Source organism: Rousettus aegyptiacus, unplaced genomic scaffold (genome assembly GCF_014176215.1).
Source record: "Rousettus aegyptiacus isolate mRouAeg1 unplaced genomic scaffold, mRouAeg1.p scaffold_m13_p_10, whole genome shotgun sequence".
NCBI lineage: Eukaryota > Metazoa > Chordata > Mammalia > Chiroptera > Pteropodidae > Rousettus > Rousettus aegyptiacus.
Window position 1 is genome coordinate 99,081,175 of NW_023416285.1, and position 25,215 is coordinate 99,106,389.

General features: G+C 49.6%; 1 protein-coding gene and 1 pseudogene across 10 annotated transcripts in view; one reads left to right on the top strand and one right to left on the bottom strand.

Annotated features, from left to right (window-relative positions):
• WDR37 (WD repeat domain 37) overlaps positions 1 to 22,773 on the bottom strand; it is a 45,142-nt gene extending 22,369 nt beyond the window's left edge. The window contains exons 1-9 of one of the 10 annotated variants that reach the window (XM_036228232.1): positions 22,501 to 22,773; positions 14,736 to 16,591; positions 10,927 to 11,104; positions 7,471 to 7,567; positions 5,076 to 5,171; positions 4,616 to 4,680; positions 1,885 to 2,020; positions 1,587 to 1,658; positions 291 to 335 (exon numbers count right to left, since the gene is read on the bottom strand). In XM_036228232.1, coding sequence (XP_036084125.1) covers positions 291 to 335; positions 1,587 to 1,658; positions 1,885 to 2,020; positions 4,616 to 4,680; positions 5,076 to 5,171; positions 7,471 to 7,567; positions 10,927 to 11,064 — 649 coding nt within the window. In that variant the 5' untranslated portion in view covers positions 11,065 to 11,104; positions 14,736 to 16,591; positions 22,501 to 22,773. The other 9 variants (XM_036228230.1, XM_036228231.1, XM_016162191.2 and 6 more) reach the window with 9 other exon arrangements.
• LOC118609089 lies at positions 12,380 to 12,502 on the top strand (annotated as a pseudogene).
• Positions 22,774 to 25,215: the final 2,442 nt, after the last annotated feature.

Consider the following 25,215-nt stretch of genomic DNA (forward strand, 5'->3'; position numbering starts at 1 on the left):
CTCGGGATGGCTACTTTCTCGTTCCTGGAACCGGGCGCGCACAGGGTCAGGGACCCGGCAGGGAGGACGGGGCCTCGGGGCCCGCGGCGCGCGCGCCCCCGTAGGGAGAGGGAAAGGGCGCCTCGGCGCGTCTCCCCTCACTCGTCTCCCGCGTGACTTGAAGCGTCTGCTGACGGCTGCCCCACTCCAGAGCAGGCGTGGAGAGCTCGGGTGCCACTGACACGAGGGAATCGTCACGGCTGCTTCAAGATCATCAATGACAGTTCGATAAAGAAAAGGAAATAACGTACCAGTGAGAGCCAACTGCTCTGACGGGTGGAATTTTATAGAATTTACTGCAAAATAAAAATATGACAAAAACACAATTAAAACATCATCAATATTTACTACAGCTACACACAGCATGCGTTGCAAAGCTAAATTGAAAAACTGAGAGAACGGACTATTCGATGCTAGATTTTCCCATTTACTTAGACGATGAGTAAACAAGGGCGTTCAAGAAAACAGACACACCGCAGAAGCACCAGACACCAGCTACCAAACTGCTGCGGCCCGGGACCCACGGAAAAAAATACTAATAATCCGTCTTTTTATACATGGCGAAGTCATCTGAGTTGGAAATAATGTGCACGGGAAGGGCCACTGTGCTGCCCACCCGGGTGGCCCCACGCCCACGCCCTCCTCCCAGCTCTCAGAAACCCCGTGTGCCCGCCATACCCACCCCCGAACGGGGACACGGGGCTGTACACGGCATGGAAGGAGCGCTCCCCAGACTGCGGCCAGGGAGACGCGGCTATGCCACTCGGATCACCCTTCCTAGGGAACTGGAAATGCTAGAGGGGGCTGTGCGAGGCTCGCACTGGACCGCAGCCCCCTGGGGAAGAGCTGGGGAAACAGGAACGAGCGAGACCGTCACCGCATGCCCCACAGGCCCCAGACTCGAGTACCTATGCTGGAGGGGCGGGGGTCTGCTCGTGCTGAATCCCGGGGCACCCCTGGGAGACACGCACCTCACAGAGTGAGCACGCACGAGCTCACTGGGCCCATGGGCAGCTACGCAGACACTCGGGGCACACCGTCCCCCCGCTCCCCCGACAAGTCGGCAGGTGGGCACTACTAGCTCCAGACGCGGAAGACAGATGCCACCTCCAAGCCTGTCCACAAGGGTTCGGGGCCGGGGCTGCCTGACAGGGCGACTGGAGGTGCTGCCCTCCAGGGGAGGGGCCACAGGGGGCGCTGGAGAAGAGCGACCGAAACCTGGCCACAGCACCGGGGCGCGAGGGGTCCGTGAGGGGGCAGCCTGCGCAGGGCCAGGCGCGGGGCCGCGCGTCCGGAGCGCGTGCGCGGCTGTCCAGGGGAAACGCATGCACTTTGGTGCCCGACTAGCTCCGCGCCTCTTGCGCGAAACAGCGTAAAAGGCAGACGGCCCCTGCCCGGAGTCGCTCGGGGTGCTGGGCTGTCCCTCCAGGAGCCCACGCCTGACAGCACGGCGGCTGTCGGTCCCCCCGTCCGTGGCAATGCCTCGCTGTCCTGAAATGGCTCAGCGCACCCCGCGACTGGCGACCCGGGGATGCTGGGGTGCTCACCTGACCCCACGTGGCCCGTGTACTTGACGAGGCACCTCCCTGTCTCGATGCTCCAGAGTAAAGCTGTGTGATCTGCAAAGTGGAGCAAACAAGGGCCTGAGCCGCTGCCAGACGCGTGGGTTTGTTTCCTAAAGGAACAAGGAGCACTCTAAAAACGACGAGCAGCGTGACTGCTGCTCTCTCTCGCAACTGCTCCTACTACCCCAGGTCGCTCTGCACGGACTCCGGCAGGCCGGTCACCTGCGCCGGCGGCCTCACAGCTGTGGGCAGCGAATGGCGCGGCTCGCCGGGGGCTCACCAGCAGATGCGGTCCCCAGCACCACGGGCTGTGTCCTCGCCACACTGACGTCCCAGATGCCATCCCTGTGGCCGATGTACTCCTTCACAAGCTGGCACACAGCCCTCGATGTGGTGGTCTTGAAGCTGGAGACAATCTAAAGTTGTGACAGGAAGAAGTTTGTGAGCAATTTAATGAGCAAATGTTTTCAAGTTAGAAAAAGTAAAACAGAAAAAAATGTCTTAAAATTCATAAATCATCGAGTAGAACATTAAAGGAACACACGTCCGAGCGAATGGTGGACCTCGCCCAGCGGGGCATCGCGAAGTAGGAACAAAGTGCTCACGAAGGCCCGAGCACCCCCAGGCCCCCCACTCCCAAACCACACCCCAGCAGGGAAGAAGGGCCTACTCATGTGCCACAAATCACTCTTCCACAAACCCAAATCACCAGACAAAATTTCCAAATTCTTTAAAAAAGAGCTAGCAGGACATGAAAGTCAAAAGGTATACCCCAACCCTCCACTGACGCCTGTCATTACTGGGGAACGTGTGTCTGTTTTGGGTAACGAACACGCCAAGCGTGTGTCCTGAGGTGGGAGGATCGGGGAGAGAGCCCTGTAAACAGGCGAGGTCTGTCCAGCACTGTGTCCCGAGCACGTGCCGCACTGCACAAGGCGGTGGCCGCGGGGCAGGGACAGAGCCGGGCAGACAGCTCAGTCCAACGGGACAGGCCAGAGAACCACACAGGCCACACGACGGAGAGCCAACATCTCCTCTGACACACAGCTGACGACTCTCTCTCTGCTTGTAACAAAAGTAGAAAGTGTGTGAGAAGACACTAATTAACCATGAAGACTCTTCTGAGTTTGGCTTTTAAAGTGTCCTTGGATGTGAGAATGGCTTTTGGTTTTTAAGTAAATCGGGATAATGTAGATTTATCAAATCAGGCCAAAACCATAAAAACAAGTGAAAAAGAAAACCTGGTGGCATTCCACAGCTCTTTTACACTCTGATTTGGCAGAGCCCTGAAAACGTACTTCAGTCCCCTCTTGGCAGACACATGGGATCACGGCGGCGACAGGGCATGACCCCGGCGCTCCCTGCCTGCCGGACGCCGACAGAGCACGCAGGGAGGAGGCCCACTCTCGGCAGCACTGTGGAGGGCCACGACTCAGCCGGCACACACCTGTGGGACTCAGCACGCCCTCAGCCCCAGCCTCTTCCCGCTGAAAGCCCGTACGTATCACAGAAAGGCCAGCGGGGAGGTGACGAAGGTCCTCGGCCGCAGCACCCGCCCGTACGTGGTGCCCTGTCAGCTCCCCCGCCCGGAACACACGGCAGCGCCAGCCACGAGATGGCTGGCATCGGGCCATTTCTCCCAGCTTCAGACGTCACCCATTCTCGTTATTTTTCTTTAAAATGGGTCCACACAGTGTGCACAATGCTGTAAGGACCATTAGTCATATGCTTCTCGTAAATTCGGATGAACTTCTGGTATCCTAAACAACTGGGCTTTAAATGCCTCTAACACATTTTTTAAAGCAAAAAAGCATTTATTACCATGCATGTCCTTATCTCTGCCCAATCTTATTTTTCACTACTCGTAGTAAGGGGTAACTCTACAGACTCCTTTCCTCCTCTACTTCAGAAATGATCAGAAAGGTTTGGCATTCTAAGACCCCATGCTATCTACATAGGCTGGAATCGCTGGGATAAATGATACAATTCAAGATACTGTAACAAGTTAAATGAGGAGGAACATAACCTCACGCTACATTTAATGTTAACGTATTAAAAACTTGAAAACTAGTAAGTGTAAGCTGAACAATACACAAACAAAAAGTCAAAACTTAGCCACTACATTCTAGTCGTCAAAAACCAAGAAAACGACAGCCAGCAATACTGGGATTTTTAACTAAGTATTACCAGAGACTTTCAAATAAGCAGAAACAGCAGAAAGGCCGAGAACTGCTGCACTAACTGCAGTTAATCCGACTTCGGATGTCACGGGAAACAACTTCGAGCTCAAGGGGAAAAGCTGGAGAACAGAACGCTAACGGTGACTGTGCCCTCGCAGCGCTCCCACAGATCTCAGCCTCCCCTCAGCGCTAGCAGGAGCGCACCTTCATCAAGGTCAGGCGATCCGTTTCCCCTTTATATATTTGAAATACTCCAAAAGAGAGATCTATACGAACTTAACTCAAGATATTACTTCTTAGTGGTAGTCCCTCACAGATAAATTCACTGCCAAATAATTAAATCCTGTCACTTTAAGAAGGTCAGAACAAGATAGCAAAGTACCACGAATGTCCCTGTTTGCCGTGGAGACAGACCTTCACCTCCTGATCGTACTTAGAAAATCGAGAGAAAAGAAAAGGATGAACTAAAATGAAACTACAACTCAGAACATGATTTTCATTGCTTTATCCCCATCTACTAGCTTTCTCCCAATTCAGTGTCTGTATGAAGCTAAACATTACAAACTGTATTTTCCCTCAGAAAGACAACGTATTTACAGATGCAAAAATGTGTTAATTTCAACAAATATTAAGGCAGGTTAGTGTCCAAGTGTCTATACACTGAGGCCTCTTAGAATATCTATGATATTCCTTTTAAAAGCGTATCGTTCTAAAGGCCAGAAGTTTATCTTTTTCCATCACACATTTCTAATTAAAGAATGCGCGGCTTCAGGGGCAGCTGAGCACACCTGCGGCACCGCGTGACCGCCGGCAGCCCGGCCCCGGGCGTACCTTGCTGGTGGAGGCCTTGTAGGTGGTCTTCAGTTTCTGAGAAAGCTGGCTGGTGCTGTGACTGGCTGCCGAAGACAGAGAACGCGGTCAGCACGGTCAGATGACCGAGGCGCCGGGACTTGGACAGTGAGAGTGACGCCAGACGCAAATGCAACCGCCTCACACGGGAGACAGGGCCGCGTGGCCCCGGGCCCTCCCCTGCACGCCCACGCCTGAGCCACGGACTCGGCCGCTCCGGCGCCGCACCCCCGGCGGCCCCCCGCGGACCCCGCCGCATGCCCCTCACCTTTGGTCTTGAGCTGGCCCTTGCTCAGCACCGCCCCGTCCACCGCACCCCGGCGGCCCCCCGCGGACCCCGCCGCATGCCCCTCACCTTTGGTCTTGAGCTGGCCCTTGCTCAGCACCGCCCCGTCCACCGCACCCCGGCGGCCCCCCGCGGACCCCGCCGCATGCCCCTCACCTTTGGTCTTGAGCTGGCCCTTGCTGAGCTCCGCCCCGTCGACCGCTTGTCCTTCTGCGGCTAGACGCTCGTTTAGAGTCTCGATTTCTCTTCGCACTGGGGAGAGAAAGGTTTTTTCAAAAAGGTAAAATATGTCCTTTCTGTGTTTAAATATACTCACCGCTTCCCAAACTTGCTGTTATGTGTCGGCGTTGTCTAAACAAAGACATGAACAATATTCTAATAAGTGAGATCACAGTTTACAGGGTTCTCAAGAAACTCAAGCCATCTCCAGAACCAGGAACCAACACTCCCCCTGCGCAGGAGCCGCAACGCCATCGGGCTCTCCGCGAGCACGCGGGGGCTTCTGCACTCCTCGTCTCCTTTGTGCTTGTCTGCAGATGCCAACACATGACCCTGACCCTGTCTGAAACGCAACATGACAGTTACAAGCTGGCTGAGAACACTGAAATCAAGCGAAAAAATATAAAATAGAAAACAAGAAAACTAACTATTGCTGCACGGCACCAGAGAGACCAAGTGAGGATTAGGTATTAGAGGAATTTAAAACGCAAGGAGAGTTTGGGGCAGGAACAGAAGTGGAGCTGCGTGGGGGGAGGGGGGAAGGATGAAGACAGGCGCCACCGGCAAGGAGACGCGAACGCCCATGCGGGGGATTCTGGACCCGGCGGCGCTGCGCACAGGCGCTGCCATCCCTCTGCGGCCCCGCCCCGCAGGGCGAGGCAGGGGTCTGGCTGGGGGCAGGGTCTCGCCCAAGGACACGAGCTACTGCAGCCACGCAGCTGGACCCCGCCTGGCCACAAACGCAGCCGGTGTTAAGGCCACACAGACCCAGGCAGGGGCTCTGCTCAGGCTGCAGCGAGGCCAGGGTCTGGGTAAAAGCACAGCTGAGGTCAGTTAGGGAAGGCCGGGGGCTCAGGCTGTGAGCACATCCGTTCTGAGCAACTCTGACGCTACCTCGCAGGCAACAGGAAGCCACTGCGCCTCCAACATCCGGTCATCTGCAATCCTACAGTTTTTCTTAAGCAAACTGCATGAGTTCATAAAACTCAAAGCCTTGTGTCACAGTGGGAACTCAACAATATTTCAGTCCTTCAGAGAACACTTAAAATCAGATGCAGTACTTTTTCATTTTATGAAAAGTTAGAATTTCTCCCTTTGTTAATTTTCAAGGTAGACTCATAAGGAAAATCCAATATCAAAACATTAAATTTTCTAATAGTGAAGTTTAAATGCCATAGGATTACATTCTCTTTGCTACTGATCCAACCACACCGCGTAGTTCTACAGTGAAAATATTTTAATCGTGCAAATGCTGTTCATTAGTACTCAATTTTTGGAATCAATTTATAAGGCATGAAAGACCTGATTACAGTTAAAATTTTATAAACACAAACCGGTAAAAGAACGAAGCTGCACAGGAACAGAGTGGCGGGGTACAGGACGTGCCCACCTCCCGACACGGCACCGCACGGACGCCTGTGGCCTGAGGCCCACAGGGCGACCAACAGGAGTAGATTAGGTTTATAAAAATAATCATCAGAAGAACTAATGACAAAAAAAAACACAGAAAATTTGAGTGGGATCGGTCGACAGGCACAAGAGGAGATGTCTTTTCTGTTTATATGGCTTATTATATACCAAATGAAGACATTGCTTCAAAAATAAAAAAAATAGAGCCAGCTAATTAAAACTTCTTTTACTTTTCATATGTCAAATGGGTCATACATACAGTTGAAGAAATTCACAAAATGTGGTATATTTTAAAGAGAAATGTGAATTAACGTATTATCAATTTCGAGTAGAGTTTGCCTAGGAAAAGTTACAGGAAGCATTTATTTTTTATAAAATCATAATTTGGATCAGCAGGTATACTAGAATACTACCTGCTCCAAAGATAACACCATGAACATGACCTCATGGCAAAGGGGGCCTGGAGATGTGACTACGGTGAAGAACAGTGCACAGGGAGACTACTCCTGCATGACCCAGGCGGCCCGCCCCTCCCCCACATCCTTAAGAGGCGGTCGGAGATGCAGCAGGAGGACCCCACCGCACGGACACACCGCAGGACGAAGGGGAAGGACTTTGAGCCAAGGCTCTGGCTTGGGAAGGCCCGCAGGAAGACGGAGACCCCTGTCCTCACTGCAGGGCAGTAAGGTCTGCCACGGCCCCGACAAGCCGGGGAAGAGGCCCTCAGCCTCCAGGAGGAGCGTGGCTCTGCCCACACCCGGTTTTGGTCTACAGAGCTGTCAGGTAACCAACCGGGTTTTTCTTAGCCACTAAACTGATCGTAGCTGAAAAGAAACTGGATGCAGTGGTGAATGTCTACCTACAAATTTTACTCTCAAAGATTTCTAAGTGTGAAAAGTGTATTAAGACAGGAGATACTTACATTCTAAGTTTTCGATATAAAGGTTTTCAAATTCTCTTTCTATTTGACCAAACAGTTCCAGAAGTGTACTGCGAACTGAGGAAGGCAGTTTAGAATCCTGGAAGAAAAGGAAGGTTTTGTTTAAGAAGAATGAGTGAGAAACTCTACTACCGAGCACCAATACTGTTTCCAAACTGATTTACCTTTAACATTAAACTCATTTTATATATTTACGTTTCATTTCTCATACATGAAATGCTGAACGAACTTAAACTTTCAAATGTCTGTAGATGAAACTAAAATCAAACTATACAAATGGTTACCCGGGATAACATGGGATTCAAAAACAAACATTTCTTCAAAATGATTAAATTTTTCTTCTTACAAGGGAGAAAATAAGCCTACCTTTTCAAAAACTTCCAAATTTGTAGTTCTCGTAAACAAAATTATATTAAGTAGCCTTTAAGTTCTATCATACGGTATCAAATCAATTTTACTAAGTCACATTCTAACAGGTTTGCCTTATAGAGTCCTCATGTCCATTGCGCTTTGAGCAAAATAAACTAAATATTCTGTAATTCCACTGAACACCTAAAAGATGGTTGTGAAGCAGAATGAAAACCTGGCCTGTGAGAGCAAATGTGTGCCAGGTAAATGCTACCCAACGGGCAAATGCAGGCCCCGGGGCCGCCCGCGCAGCAACAGGCCCTGCCCGAGCCTCGCGGGGAGTCAGTGGGAAGACACGGAGCCTTGGCTAGACTTTAGGGCTCACACGAGTGGGCAGCGGCCTACACACCAACTGTGCTCGCAAGCATTTGCTTTCCAGGCACTGCTGATAATGGAGACAGTCTACACTCCGACGTCCTGAAGACATGGCCTAGACAGTATTTTCTGTATGACCACTCCCAACACTTAAGTTTTTTCAAACAAAATTGTTAACAAAGACTTCTAAAACAACGTTTCAATACCTAACTGCTGTCAATGTAACTTTCTAACTGACTTTGCAGCACACACTTCTTGATGTTTAATGAGTCTCAAATAAAAAGAGATACAATGTTTAGTAAATCCTTCTCAGTAACCTTTTAGATTGTAGGCAAAACAATCCCTAGTGGTATAAGCATTTTTGCTGTGTGGTCTGAAGTAACCATCTAAGTAAATTTTGCAAGCTACTTAAAAATGTACATGAAGCCGCTGGTTTACACCGAAACTCGTAGAAGTGGTTAGTGCAGCCTCTCTCAACACCCCTCTCAAATGCCAATAAAAAACAGGAAAAAAAAAAAACTTAAAATAACAGAAGGAAGGAAACCAAACCGTCACGCTCCTGCTGAGAGCCCTTCCCGAAAGCCCGTCCTGGGGCCACTTGAACTTCCCAGACTCTGAACGGAGGCCCAAACTTCTGGTGTCACCTGAGGAAACTCAGCAGGAAAGCTGCGACCAGCAGAGCTTTCGGGAGGACCTGCGCTTGCGCTCGGGGCCAGGCGCCTGGCGGCAGGACACGGGCTGTGCACGCTTCGCCCTGCCCTAGCTCCTTCCACGATGAGCCTGAGGGGCAGCCGTCCTCCCCCGGGACTCGCCCCCAACAGCTGCAGGGCAGCACTGTCACCTGGTCCAGCACCCAGCTCACACCCACTGGTGACCGCGCCCCTGCCCGCTCAGAGCCCTGGACACCCACCATGCCCGCTGCCCGCGCGCCGCACCATCGCTACGCCCTGCCACCGCGGAAGCACATGAGCGCCACGCAGCAGCCCTGCCGGACACCAGTGTCCAAGGCAGGGGGCGCGTCCCGGGAGCGCGGGCGACAGGGACACTGGGCGGGGCTGTGCGGCCCCAGGGTTCTGAGTGACCTTCACAAGGGTTGCCCTGATGCAGCGGCTCTGTGCTACATCACAATGGAGGCCGGGCACCCGGAGGCCAGGGGAGAACGCACGCCCACGCGGGGTTCACGCCGCAGGACGCCGGCCCAGGCCGGGCAGCTCTCACGGCTGCAACGCACGGAAACCTGACGGCGAAAAGCGCCTCTTGGACGGTTTCCCCGCACCGTCCACCGCGCAGCCAGGGGCCTGTTTAATTGTAACTAACTTTTTAAATCTCCGTCCCACGAGCTCCACGGGGCTCGTGGCTCCCATATGTGATAGTGCAGATGGAGAACATTCCAGCACCGCAGAAGTTCCACCGCACACTCCTGATTCGAATGTCCACTCTGCTAAGTGTGACGGGCTGCCCTGTGGGCCTCACACTCACACGTGGACGGCCTGGCACCTGGCACCCTGGATTGGGACAGTGCGGAAGCCTCGGCGGGATGTCCCTGTGGGAAGAGATGACGACACACGTGCGGCGGGACCACCGTTCCAGGACCCCGGGGCGGAGGTGGCCATCTGCGCCCCAAGGACCGCGGCCTCTGGAGGAGCCAGCCTGCCCACACCTGACCTCGCACTCTCTGCCTCCAGGACGGGGGAGTGTGAAGATCTGTGGTTGGAGCACCCCCAGTCTGGGGTGCTCTCTTACGGCCGCCGAGCTCACTCACACGCTAAGAACATCAAAGCCATTTTGGGGGCTCCTTAAAGTCTATGCTTTTATTTCCAATATTAAATTAAAATGTCCTTTCTTTTAGACAGCAGGACCAGCTGTTTGTTCATTTCCTCATCCATTCAAAACATACTAACAGGGCTCCAACGAACCTTCACTGTGTGCCAGCAACTGCGCTAGGATCCGCGTACACTGCCTCCTGGAGCTACGACCCGGAGGGCGGGGCCCCGCACCCCTCTGCCAAGGCCGACGCCCTAGGCGCCGACCCCTCCGAGTTCGGCAGTATGGTCCTGGAGCCTCAGGGCTGATGAATCAGCTCCAACTACGAAGGAATGGTCATACATCTGATGCACTTACATTTCTATACATACTGATACGAACACACATCAGGCATGTCTATCATTTATTTTATCGTAACGTCCTTTTATTAAGGCTTCATAATATTCTTTAAAAACGCTAACACGTTTTCATCGTAATGAAGGAAGCAGAAAAACTTATCTTTATCAATCAAATTAGTTGGACTACTCAAAGGAAACACCAAATTACTGGAAAGTCCTAATGGGATACAGCAGACGACACACCCACTCCAGCAGACACTGGGTAAAGTCCAGAAGAGTGACCGAGCGATCTGACTGCAGAAACTCTCCAGGGAACAGGAGACCAAGGAAACGCCACCCGATTCTCCCTTTCTTAGGACAGACGACGGGGCAACCAAGCTGCACTGTTGCTCCGCCGGCACGAAGCGGGAAAACTGCCCCGGTCACACCCGCGTGCGTCCCAATCAGTGCTGTGGACACCTCCAGCTGGGAACGGGACCCTGCGCCATGTGGGCTGTTGCACCCGACAGCGTTACGGGGGGAGCCCGTCTTCCTACCCACACTCTCTCTACTCTGCAGACCTGTGCATCCGGCCACTTCCGGACGGCCACGAACACGCGCAGCGCCAACTCACCTGTCCTTCTAGCATCTCGCGTGGCAGGCCCGGCCTCTCCTGCTCCGAGCTGTTAGTTCTCCGTATGGAAAGGCTGTGAGATTTGCGCTTCTGTTTGGCTTGGCGAGCAGCTGAACAACTCCCGCTTTCTGTGGGCATTACTTCTCCAAGGTGATATCCTGGTCACTCCTGCAATAAGCTAGACAAAAGCAGAGAAAACAAGCACTTCATTTCTGATTACAGCGAACTGAAATGAGAGGAAAAGAGTGAACAAGATAGTGACCACTTTTCATTCCTAACTCCCTTACTCTGGTTAGCATTTGCTATGTAATTTAGAATGTGACAAACGAGTTTTAAGGCAGAGACCCCAGCCTTTGTTAAAGAGGTAATTTTTTATCAAATTTCATTAACGTGTTTTGAAAATCAAATCACGAAGAGCGTGAAATACAAACAACTCTCGCTTGACCCACTTTTCACAGAAGAACCGCCTCCAGGTCCCAGACCGCGCATTCTAAAGAAACGCGATGCAAGCCACACACGTCAACTTTCTAGTAGTCACGTGAAAAAGGTAAGAACAGGTGAAATTACTCTTCATCACTTATTTAACACAATATGCCTAAAATAACACTTCAGTCAATGCAAAACATGCTCATGGGGCGTCTCGGTGCATACGCTTCCATCCAACGTCGGCGTGTTTTGTGTTCCCAGAGCGTCTGGACCGGAAGCAGCCGCACCCAAGGGCCCGCGCGCGGTCAGGGCTGCCACGAGACAGCAGACCCGCACGGACGCGCTCTGGACATCACCTACGCACTTCCTGCTAATACCCATCCCTCCCGCCGCTATGATCACATCACTGTCAACATCATTTTAAGTAACACACGTGACATTGTCCTTCAACTGCAGACTCACATTTTAGATGTTTTTTGCTCTTATTGGTGCCTCCTCCCAATAAATCTGTCAGTTCACAGTTTAATATATTTCGCTCCCTTCTTTGACCAAAGACAGTATGTATTCACCCTCTCCATGCCCCGCCCACTCCATAGGAATGACCGCAAGTGTCCCGCCTGTTCTTGAGCTCTCCCCAACAGACACCCTGCTCCAACTTGTGCTGTCATGAGACTGCTGCGTAAACGTGGGCACAGAGTGCGTGCCCTTTTGAGACTGAGCCTGAAGCCGAGCCCCAGCAACTGCTGCACGGGCAGCTCCTCCTCCCATGCTATGCACACACTGCGACTTGCTTAATTGCTCACCTACTGCAAGAGTCTGGTTCTTTCCAGATTTTTACCATTATAAGCAAAGCTCTTATGAACAATAATACACGGGTTTTTGTACGAATATAAGTTTCCATTTCTTCTGGATGAATGCCCAAGAGTGAGTTTGTGGGAGCACAGGGTAAATGCATGTGTAGTTTTAAAAAGCCTTTATTGAGATATAATTCAAATAAATGGATTCATACAATATACGGCCTGTTCTAATCTATGGCCATGCTGCCCTGAACGTGACAGATCTCGTCTGACCTCAGAAGCTAAGCGGGGTCAGACCTGGTTAGTACTTGAATGGATGGGAGACCACCTAGGAAGACCAGGTGCCGTAGGTGTTAAACATTTTTTTTTAATAAAAAGATATGGCCTGGTCTCCTGCGACGGGCCTTTCCCACGCGGCACGCCTCCCAGGCTCACCCAGGCCGCAGCACGGTCTCCTGCGACGGGCCTTTCCCACTCGGCACGCCTCCCAGGCTCACCCAGGCCGCAGCGCGGTCTCCTGCGACGGGCCTTTCCCACGCGGCACGCCTCCCAGGCTCACCCAGGCCTCAGCGCGCACCGGCAGCGTCTTCCTTTGCACTGCCCCGCACGCCCTACTCCTCCGTTCGTCAGCTGACGGAGCTCAGTTGTTTCCATTCTTAGGTTACCATGCTTAACGCCACCCTGAACGTTAGTGTGCGAGCTTTTGTGTGCCTTTGTTTTCATTTCTTTTGCATACATACCTAGGAATGGAATTACTGGGTCATAAGTAACTATGTTTGACTGCATTTAGTTTAAGAAGCCGAATTATTTTCCAAAGTGGCTCACATTCCCATCAGCAACGTGAGATTCTGTCCTCCACGCCCTCACCAGCATTGGGTGTTGTCACTATTTTTAATTCCAGCTGTCCTGATAGGTGTGTAATTGCCTGTCTTAATGGTCTTAATTTGCAGTGCCCAGGTGGCTAGTGAACGTCACCACCTTTTCTGGGGCTCATTTGCCGTCCTTATATCCTCTTCACTAAAATGCCTCTTTTTGTCTCCCGACCTCTTTGCTAATAGGATTATTGAAGTTTTTACTGTTGAGATTTGAGGTTTCTTTATACGTTCTTCATGAGTTGTCAGTCACATAGGTGGATTACAAATAGTTGCTCACAGTCTACAACTTGTCTTTTCACCCTAACATGGTTTTTCACAAAGCAAAACTGTAATTTTGATGAAATTCAATTGATCGTTTTTCTTCTATGAATCATACTTCTAATTAGGTGAATCTAAGAAATTTTCATTAATCCTAAATCCCCCAAATTTTCTCCTACATTTTGTTCTTAAATTTTTCTTTTAAAAACATTATTTTATTATTTTATTAAATCTATTGGGGTGATATTGGTTAACTCTGGGTAGTGAACACACACTGCAATACACTTAAAATTTTCCTTCTGTAGGTTACATTTACATTCCAGCTATTTTGGGTTGATCTTTACAAGGTGTGAAATTTAGATTAAGGTTTTGGGTTTTGTTTGTTTTTTGCTGATGGTATCCCAATTACTCCAGCACCCTATGCTGAAGACTATCTATTCTACACTGAATTGAGAAAGTTTGGCATCTTGGGCAAAAACCGACTGGCTAGCCTTATGTGGGATTATTTCTCGGCCCTCTACTCTGCACCACTGACCAGTACGTGTATCCATCCCTCTGCCCATAACACATGGTCTTGAAATCGGTTAGTGATCCCAAAGTTGCTCAGCTATTCCAATTCCTTTGCCTTATAAATTAAGAACCACTTCCACAGCTACAAAAACCTCGATGGGATTTGGATAGGGGCTGTGTTTAATCTGTTCGAGTTGGAGAGAACTGGGATCTCTTATTATGTTACACCTACCAATCCACAAATACCGTATATGTTTATTTACGGTTTATTTGATGTCTTCCCTGTTTTGTAGTTTTCCCTATAAAAGTCCTGCATGTCTTCTCAAATTTATCCTGGTATGTATTTTTATTTGTTGAGCCATTTTAAACATGTATTGCCGCTTCTACATGTTAATTGCTAATAAAAAAAAAAAAAGCAAACTTGTGGATCAAGCTTGTATCCTACAGCCCTGCTGAACCCATTAGTCCTGGGTTTTTTGTGGATTCTATGGCATTTTCTATGTAGGCTATTATGTCATCTAAAAACGGGACAGTTTTATTTCTTCCTTTCTGATCCGTATGCCTTTAGTAATTCCTCTTCTTATCTGATTGATCTGGCTAGAAATTCTAGTACTATGTTCAATTATAATGGTGACAACAAACATCATTGCTTTGTTCTGACCTCAAGGTAAAAATATTGTCTTTCACCATTAAGCATGATGGCAGCCATAGGTTTCTGTAAACATTGTTTATCGAGTTGAGAAAATTCCCCTCTACTGCTCTGAGTGTTTCAGGAATGACTGTTGAATTGTCATATTTTTGTCTGTATCCCTTAATGTGATTGTGTGGCTTTTCCTTTTAGCCCGCTAACAGGTCAATTACGCTGATATCATGTAATATACGCTATGTAACATATGACTACATATATGAAATCACATCAGTTGATCTGCTGAATAAAACCCACCTGATCACGGTGCATAATTCATTCCGCCTGTTCTCACACTGTTTCCGTTTTCTTTTTTCTACCTTCTTCTGGGTTACCTGAACGTGTTTTAGGATTTCATTTTGATTTATCTACAATATAGTTCAAGTATCTCTCTTTTGTACAACTTTTTTAGGGGCTGCTCTAGATGTTATTATATTTTCACAACGTATCAGCCTACTGATTGTAGCATTTTACCAGTTCGTGGTGAAGTGCAGAAACCTCACCCTTCTCTATGTCCCTCTGCCTTCGCCCACTTCTCACAAAATCATCTTAAATATTTCCTCCACATGCTTAGGGAGCCTCATCGGATATCATGCACAGAAGGAATGGACATCTACTGGATGCCCAGTGTTTGCCCTTCCCATTGTTAGTTCTTCCTTCCTGGGGCTCCCACGTCCCTTACATCATTTCCTGTCTCGAGAACTTCCTCTATTATTTCAGGGTAGGCCTGCTGGAGACATAGCATGTGAAGGATGTTTTCCCTTGATACAGAACTCTGAGTTGACAGTTCTCCTTCAAAAAATGTGCCACTTCCCTCCAACCTCCGTGGTTTCTGACAAGAAATCCACTGTCATTCAAATTGCTTTTCTACTGTAGGTAAAGTGACATTTCCTTCACATTTTCTGCCTTTAGTCTTCAAAAGTCTGACTGTGATGTATGTTAGCACAGATTTCTTTCAGGTTACCCTGTGCGGCTTTCACTAAGCTTCTTGAATGGATAGGTTTACACCTTGTCAAACTGAGAAAATGTTCAGCCAGTAGTTCCTCAAACACATTTTCAGCCCTACTTTCATTTCTTTTCTTTCTTCTCTGGTCTCCCAGGTCCCTGAGGTTGTTTATTTTTTTCCAATCTATGTCTGTTGTTCAGATTGGGCAGTTTCCATAGTTCTATCTTCAAGTTCACTGATGCTTTCCTCTGTCCTATCCATTCTGCTGTCCGCAATCCACTGGGATTTTTATTCCATTTACTGTATTTTTCAGCTCTGAAATTTCCATTTGTGTCTCTATATCCTGTATTTCCACCAAGATTTTCTATATTCAACTTAAGTATTAGTAATTATTCATATTTTTAAACTGATGACTGCTTTACAATCTGTCAAACGTTTATTTAACATCCGCGTCATCTCTTACTTGTGGTCAGTTGTCTTCTCGTTCGCAGGTTCAGATTTTCCTAGCCCTTCACATGATGTGATTTTCAAATGAAGCCTCGATATTGGGGGCACTATGTTATCAGACTTGGAATCTGGCTTAAGTGCTCTGTTCAGCTCACCTCTGCTGACGCTGTCCCCGCAGACAAAGGATGATGCTACCTCGTTCCTACCAGGTGGGCGCGGAAGGTGGGGATGGAGTCAGGGCTCCCCACTCCGCCTCCACTGACCCAGAAGGGGTAAGAGCACAGCCTCTCCCTTGTCCTACTCACGCTGCCCTTGCTGGACTGGGGGTCCGCGTGACGGCACCACATGTGGCCCCATTACCGCCGGTTGGTGGTGAAACGCCTGATTCTCTACTCAATCTCCTCTGAAGCCACCCCCGCAGGAAGAGGGATAGGTGGACCCTGCTACCATGCAGCGGAGATGAGACTCCCAGCCCCTGCCCGGCCTTCTCTGACACCACCGGCAGCGGGTCACCTCCATACAGCTTGTCGTGGGGAAAAGTCTAGAGTCCCCAACCGGCCTTTAACGACAAAGATGAGGTGGGGGTCTCAGTTTCTTCTGAGAGTGTTCTGTCTGGTGGGCTGTCACTTTCTTCAACTTCCAGCCAGAAAGCAGGTTTTTCTTGGGTCTTTTGGTCCTAGCCCTTTGGTGCTGTTGGGTTGCTGGCTTCTCTAGGCCCAGTCTGAAAGGCAAAAAGAAAACCCAGGGAACTCAGCCCTGTGCCATGTCTCAGCTCCCAATATACCCAGTCAGTCCACTCTCTTCTCAGCACCTTCCAGTTCTTTATTTGTTTTGTACATCATGTCCAGTGTTTCTGGCTGTACTTAGGGGAAGGAAGAGGAAAAGTACACCTGCTCCATCTTTCCTTCAGTACAAAGCCAGAGATCACCTTGTACGCCTCAAACTGTACGTGTGCCTTATTTGAAAACGGAAACAAGGAAGTCTTGCTTTACAGCACCCTGATGAACTTCAGGTTTGGTGAACGTGTGAGGATTCAGAAGAGGGCGCGCTCGGAGAACATGGGTGCTCCACGCCCCGGCCCCATGCCTGGCTATTCCTCACTTACATCTTTCTACAATAAACTGGTGACCTTGTGACTAAACGCACACACACGCACTCTAAAAACATTCCTATTGGTCAATTAATTCTGTATGTTTAGGTTTAAACTTTGAAATCCATTAATTTATTAAAATTAGCATTTATTTTGTGTAGCATTACGGAGGCTTGAGTTCAACTGTCAAACCTAAAGACAGAATACTTAAACATAGGAATAAGATAATTGAATTTTTAAATCTCTAAAATTCTGGGTTTTTTTAAATCTTTGATTTCTATCACTTTTTTGACCATTCTATTTGTCAAAGCCTGTCACCAGGCTAACCCAGATTCAAGTGGAGGGCAAACAGACAAGGACAGGTTAAGAATGAGAAAGAATTTGTGGCAATCTTTAATCCATCGCACCTTACTTCACTGGCTAATTTTCTGGCCATTCACTGAATACACTCTGCTTCCCTAAAAGCTATCAGTGAATGGAACTGTACAGTTTTGTCACTTCAAATATTTAGTGGAGGAAATGTATATAGATAATCCAATTAAGTTAAAAGGCCCAGTCCAATGATGTCCATAGAAGATCAGTGGTTAAGAACAAGATTTATGGTCACACGACCTTAAAAGTCAGCCTTCCCCGCTCTTCAAAGGATTGGCTCTTCTCCTCATGAGCCTGGGCGTAAATGCTACCTCCTTGAAACAGCTGGTCCCCTGACCACTGCCAGCCGTAGCCTCTCACGTTGTACCCAGCTCCCACTGTGCTTTCCTCACTCCGCGAATGCTTCCCCATCACCCCGTCGACACGGTGAGGAGCAGGACGTGGTGGCGGGGGTTCACTGCCGTAGGTGTAGGGCCCACCCACCATGTTGCCTGACATGAGTACACCCTCGAATAGATGAGTGTGCAAGTGAATGAATGGAAGCACCTGTGACCGTAGCTGTGGCACCTTGGGCAAGTCACCTTCCTAAAGCTTAGCTGTGTCATCTTTAAAGCACTTATTTCATCAAGGCATTCATCAACTGGCTGTCAAGGTCGTGGATGGGCAAGGTACTGGGAACACAGTAGTGAACAAAGCAGACTTGGTCCCTACCTTCGGGTTGCTTAAGACAGATATTATACACGCGATCTCCTGACTTACCACAGAAATTATAAATTACAATGAATACTACGAGACATACAAAGGTTATGAAGAAACTAGATATTAGTTAGAGTTAGGAAGGTCATTCTGAGAAACTGGGATTTAAATTGAGACTGAAGAATTGCAGAATTAACCACGTAGAAAATGGGAGGAGGGGTCTCTGCTCCTCCCCTAAGAACAGGATGTGTAGATGCAACATGATATAAAACTGACAGTCCCCTAAATTACATGTAAACACTTTTTACTGAAAAATATCAAAACAAGTCTTTTAATAAAATTTAGATCTGAAAAATCTGAGCTATAGAAATTAAGAGATGGTCGAAATAAAGGCATAAACAAAAACTCACCATGGCAGAATCTATAATTGGTAGAATTTTACATAGAAAACAAAGGTTATATTGATATGGATTTGACAAATTTGAATACAACAAATCTATACCATTAAACAATTCACATGAACCCACTAAAAAGTATTTCGCTCATTTTTAATGAAAACATTTAGAAACTACTTAACTGTGCCATATATAAAAATTGGCCTAGAAATCAAACTGACTTAATGAAATCTTCTCCAGAAATTATATTCTTCATGAAAACATAGGAAGGTAGCTATAATGCTCTTTCCCAGTGACTACATGTGTGAATCACTTCACGAAGCATCTCAGTTGCCCAAATCGTTAATGAGATTTACCACACTTAACTTGCAGTTTATGGGGTAAAGAAACAAAACCATCAAAAACCTGTGAAAGCTATCCTGATAGCGCTTCAGAGAAGAAGGGGACTCTACCTTTAGACATTCAAATCAAGCATATACGACAGTAAAGGACTTCTCTGTCCTCTCGGGAACTTCACTACCAGAAGCATCTGCTGAGTGTCAACTGGGACATTTACGCGCAGAGTCCACAAGCTGGTCACACCAGTGCGAGGCTCGCAACAGCCACCTTCCTTACACCTCACCTCACGGCTGCTTTTCTCTTAACATCGCACCTCTGGCTTTTCCAGCCACTGCACCTTCAGTAGGGGATCGGAAATCTTCTTCGTGACTGATTTCAAACACCCTCACTTTGTGCCATCTCCTGGGCCTTTAAGCCCCCCGTGAAGCACATGGTGTGCTGGGCTTTGCTGCCTTTATCACTTCACAACGGTCCATACACTGGCGATCTTTGCCCAGTGATCAACTTCCAACCAAACACACTGTTCAAACTATTACGTCTTCAAATCTGGAAGAGGTCTTGGTTCCCCAAAAACCTGACATCAGATGGAGGTGTTTCATACTGACTGACCGAACCTTTTTGGAGCTTCCTAAACTCTGACGTCCAGTCTCAGAGATGGCTTCATAAGGCCTAGACTGTTGCTGAGTTACTAACACTAAAAGATTATCTGACTAATTCAAGTTCAGCCTCAGCTACAGTTCACCATTCTTCCAAAATTAGGTCTGCAGGCTTCTTTAGTTCTACCCTCTTCTAAATTTTTTCTCTTTTTCTGCCACTTCATTTGTCGGAATTCCCCCCCCCCACAGCTTGTTAAAATTGTATTCTTGTGAAAAGAAAAGTATTTGCACTCTCGTCTCTCCATTCCCATCCGCCACGTTCTCCCACCAGGCAGCACTGGTCCCAGCGCCTCTTCCTACCTTGCAGGCCAGATCCTTGGCCCAGGCACTGAATTATCCATTCCCAGGCCGTAGGTCAGTGTCAGCATAAATCCTATCTAAATATTAGATAACGAGTTTAGGGTTTTTTCACGTTGACATCCTGGAAAGAGGAGCAAAGGAGCTGCAGGTGTCCATAAAGGACAATTTAAATGATGCAGCATGGGACCTGGGCTACGGCAGGAGAAGTGCAGACAGAGGACTGAGGGAGAGGCCTGAGGCGGAAGAACTACACAGCGCTGCGGGGAGCCTGGGGAGCCTCAAATGAGTCGGTGAAAACAGCGTCTGATGCTCACAACACCCCTCTGAGGCATTTCCGAATATTTAACAGTAAATCCATCTTAGAACTATAAGGACAAAGAAAACGTCTTCACTCTGAAAATAAGTCACTTCAACCACCATGTACTGTTTCACCCGCATAAACACTAAAATAGAAGCCTGAAATTCTGAAAGATTATTTTCCTTCAAAATAGTCATACTACCCCAATACTATAGGACACATCACCCCATTAAACAGATTTATACAAATAAAATGTCCTACTCGATTTTAAAAACATTAGTTTTCAATAAAGTGTAGTCCTCTCCACAAATCCAACCTCCCCAACCTATCGTTCAAAGAGATGGATTTAACATAAACTCATCTGCCCAAGTTGTTGGCCTGGTACACGCTGTCGCATGTGACAAAACATTACTCAGAATTTTATACCCAGTGGACTTTTTAAACATTTTTCTTTCTTTTAGCAAGAGAAAAACTTGCTTAAGTAGTCAATTTCATCTATTTTAATCATATGCATGCGGCATTTAAAAACAGATGAGTTGACTGACTTTCCACGAGAAGCTCAGCAAACTTTTTGGTAAGTTAGCTGTGAAAGCACAGTTAGGTGAGCCGCTGGCGGGGGGGGGGGGGGGGGGGGGGGGGGGGGGGGGGGACGGGGACGGGGACGGGGACGGACGTGAAGCTCAACAGCTGAGCAGTTTCCACCCAGAGGCAGCCTGAGAAATCTGCCATCAGCCTTAACCTCCTTAAAATGCAGGCACGGAACACATGCTCACGGATTCTGCGAATGACACTGAACGGGGGGGGGGGGGGGACATTGGCCAAAGAAAAACCACCGCCAAGCTGTTTTAAAGATCTCAACAGCTAATGAGTTCAAAATCTCGGATAAGATTTAGTAAACGGAAAATTTTGTTCTTAGAAAACCCCAGAGGGGCAGCTCGGAGCTCTTAGCGCCACCTGCGGGTGGGGGCCCTAAGGCGTTAGCTCAAGGCAAGTGCAAGGTGAGCGGGCAGAGCGTGACGCCGCCGCGCAGCAGCGCGGAAAGAGGGAGAGCGAGGCGGAAGGGAGCCCGCTCCGCAAGGATGCCCTGTGCCAGGGCTTCGCGAGAACGCGGGCACTTGCGACAGGGCCTCCGCAACGAAACGAGCCGAGGAGTGGGGACGGAGCAAGTCCCCTGCCCAAGGTCGCAGTGCTGTTAGCCCCTCTCTCTCGGGCAGTACTGACGGAAACAATGAGTAACGGTCACTGTGTTACCCCACCTCAGCCAGACACTTCACAACGGGTTGGCAGACCAGCGTTGACCCGGAGGCGCCCCAGACACGGAAGAGGGGTTCAGTGGGTGCCCAGGAAGAGGCGAAAGGAAAAGACCTGGGGTACGCGACTACCTGCAAGGTTGATTCGCACGCTGGTAGGTCATTTCGGGGACGCTCGGAAAATCAAACCTACAGACCGAAAATCCCAAACCCGCAGCGTCTCTACGCCCCGCAGCTTCCCGGGCCCGGCCGAAGGACGCTGTGGGGGAGCCGGCTCCGCAGGCCTTCGCGCACCGCGCGCGCAGCGGCGGCGCGATCTTCCCCGGACACGCGCCCTGAACGACGCCCGCGGCGCCGGGATGCCGGGCACTGCCGCGGAGCCCACGGCGCCCGCCCGCCCATCAGCCGCGGCGGGGCCGGGGGAGCGGCTCAGAGGGCGCAGGGCCGGGCGGGCGGAGTGGAGTCAGTGTCGCGAGAGCGCGAGCGAGCCGGGAAGGCTGAGGGCGGCGCGGGGCGGCCAGGCCTCCACAAGCACGCCCCCACCACGGGGCGAGGCCGCTGCCGCCCACAGCGCCACAGCCCGTCCCGGAAGGAACGGGGCGGCCCGGCACTCACCGGTCACGCCGCCGCCGAGCCCACCGCCCGGTGCCAGCTGGGCCGTGTGCTGCCGCCGGCCGCTTCCCAGTCACGCGGGGCCTGGGACCCAGCTGAGGCGCAGGCCAGTGACTCTCAGCCCAGACTCGGCCCCACCACCCGGCAGCCTGATGACTCGTACTTCCGGCGTCGCCAGAAGTCCCAGCCTCGCCCCGCGCACAGGCCGCCGGAAGTCCCGCCCAGGATGCCGGAAGTCCCGCCCACGGCAGCCCCACTTCCCGGCCGACAGAAGTTCCGCAAGGCTCAACGCCCGTACCGCCGGAAGTCACGCCTCACCGCACGCCGCCGGAAGTGCCCTGGGCGTCGAGTACCTCCCGCGCCGCCGGAAGTCCTGTGCGGGCCCTGCCCTTCGTCGGAAATCCGGGCTTGGACTTCGCTCTTCACCGGAAGTCCCGTCCCTCAGCCCGCGCTGGCTCGGCCTGAGCCGGCGGGGCATCCTGAAGCTGTTGGCGGCGCAGGTGGAGATGTGAGCGCGCTCTTCCCCCCAAGTGGCTTCGGGCCCTCGCCCTCGGCCCCGCGTCGACCCTTGTCATAGGACGCCCAGTGCCGCCCGGGAGGCCCTGGGCTATGGCGTACTCACCGCGGCGGGGTGCTTGCGGCGCCCCCGGCCCGCACGCTCACGTTCATGGTCTCGCAGGGCCTTGTACTCGTGCCTGGAGCCGCTCTCACGTCGTGGCCTCGGGCTGACGTTGGGAGTGAGGCCGGGAGCAAAACTGCCTGCCGCTCGGAGCCCGGCCGAGATACAGCTATTAATATTTCAGCTTATCTGCAGAAGGTGACTCAGCCAGTATCCCTTCTGAAGTATCTCTTCACCATTGGCTAACAAGAAAAACGAAATCAGCTGCTCACTGCGAAAGGTGGGACTGAGTGGCTTTCTTGCTTTGATCTGGGCTGGCCCAGCTGCGTAATAGACAAGTCCAGCTCCCACGGGGCGTGTACAGCTCACCCAGCTCACCCGCAGTGAAGCAGAAGCACGAAAGCATTTTCCTCCTATTTGGGTCGCCTTTCGTGCTCCTTCCATTAAACAAAGCTCATCATTTGAATTCCAGAAGTAGCAATATTGTTGCACAAGAAACATTTAACATGTTTGGGAATGCAGATAACCAAAACATATGTAGAATGAAACTTGGTTATTTCTGCATCAAGTGTAATAAAAGCTTATCACTGGAAACAGTTCTGTAAGATAAAATAAGGCTTTCAACCATGGAGGTTGTGGCAAACATTCAGATAGCAGTTGTTTTTGGCACCAAATATGCACGAGGCACTCTGCTGGGCAGGGGACTAATAGCTTGGCGAACTGCTGTACCATCTGCAGTTGACTCACGTGGTAATGTGCGGTTTAATTTTGCAGCCCAGCACCTAGTTTGGGATGAAACACTGTTAAGTGAGGTAATATGTGTCTTTGATATATTTAGGGTTCCTCAAAGGCCACTTTAAGTGAGTGCTTAATGAGGTATTATAAAACTAAGAAGGGATTCACCACTTTGAGGGCCTGTTGTGTGCCAGACACTCTCAATGTTTGGTAATTGGTGTAATCCTCAGGACAATTTTATGAAGTAGAAATTATTCTAAATTGAATTGTAACCAAACATGAGAATGTTAAAATAACTTCAAAATTCAAAACGGTAACATGCAGTGGAGCAAAGACTAGATCAAGACTCAGGTCTGCGTGAAAGCCCACCTTTCCACCACGTATCCCTCTGATAGGGCTGTTGTAACAAAATGCCACTAGCTAGGTGGCTTACGCAATAGAAATGTATTAGAAGTCCAGGATCAAGGTGTCGTCAGAGCTGGTTCCTTCTGGACTGTGAGGAAGAATATTCTATATCTCTCGTAGCTGTCGGTGGCTCGCCAGTGATCTGATGCAACTTGGCCTGTGACAGCCGTAACTTGTCTTCACATGGCATCTCCCTGGGCACGGTCTGTCCCTTCACTTGGCATTCTCTTCCTAAGATCAAAGTGGGGTAGGGGGTCTGTCCTGCTCCACTTCGACCGCATCCTAACCACATCAGCAACAACCCTATATCCGAATAAGGTCACATTTTGAGGTTCTGGGGGTTAGAACTTGAACACAGGATTTGAGGGGGACACAATTCAACCCATCACACACTGACTGTATCCTGAAATAATTCCACGTAATTAAAAACATAACCACAAAGCTAGCCTCAACTGTGAAAGGCTGTGAGCCATCCTGACATCCAATTACACACTTGGAGAAATTAGGGGGTATCCTTCCCATAAAAAAAGTTCATATTTTGTCACATGCCCATCCACGCAGAAGGCATGCGATTTAAGCCCAGCGGGAGGGAAAGAAGCTGAACGTAGTAAGATTCCATTCTGAGTGTGGTTTGATTTGTAGACGTGGTTTGCTGGGTATTCGATCATGTGCTTCGTCACTGATTTTTTGGTCTATGCTTCAAATGCCGAGGTACAGTGCAGGGTTATGAGCTGGTTGACGTGTTGCCTCATGAGCATTCACAAATCCTTTTGTGTATGTGTTGCATATGCTACACGTACATAAAGTATTTCTTGAGGAACCGCACATTTGGCACTTCAGATCTCTGCTCAATTATCCCCAGCTCAGAGGTATTCTCCTTATCACTTATTTCTAAATGGCACAGTCCATCACTACCCTTTGACTGTATTTTTTTTTTGTCCTGATCACCTCTCGACATTGTTTACTGTTTCACCCACTAGAATGCAAACTACAGAAAAGCAGCAACTTTTCCTATTTTGTTCACTGCTACATTCCCATGACCTAGAAAAGTACCTGGCACAGTGTGCACCCGAAAAGATTTGCTATAGGGTGAATATTTGTACTTCTCCTGTGTATACAGACTCATGAATGGCAAAGGTCAAGCCTTCCAGGACCTTTTGGCCTCTGAGTTGATTAGCTCTGTGTCAGTGGGGAACTAAGAAATGTTATGGGTGGACAATTTTCCAGTAAGCCAGTATTAAATATTTACTTCTGATTCTGTTAACCAGGGTGTGGCAATCTGATCAAGGAGATGCTGTTAACCAGGGTACTCTGATCAAGGATACGCTAATGGCCAACTGTTAACCCGGGTGTGGTGATCTGCTCAGGGATGTGCTGGTGACTATATAAACTGCCTCTTCTGGGAGCTCGAGGCTGATCTCTTCTAACCCTGCATGGTAGAGAGTCAGTCGCCGGCCGGCTAATAAAAGCTCACAATTCATCTCAGTTGGCTCCGTGGGTCTTAGATTTGACTGAACCACAACAGAAACACACCCATGGGATGTGAACGCAATCACCTGGGCAATCGCCTGAATGGCT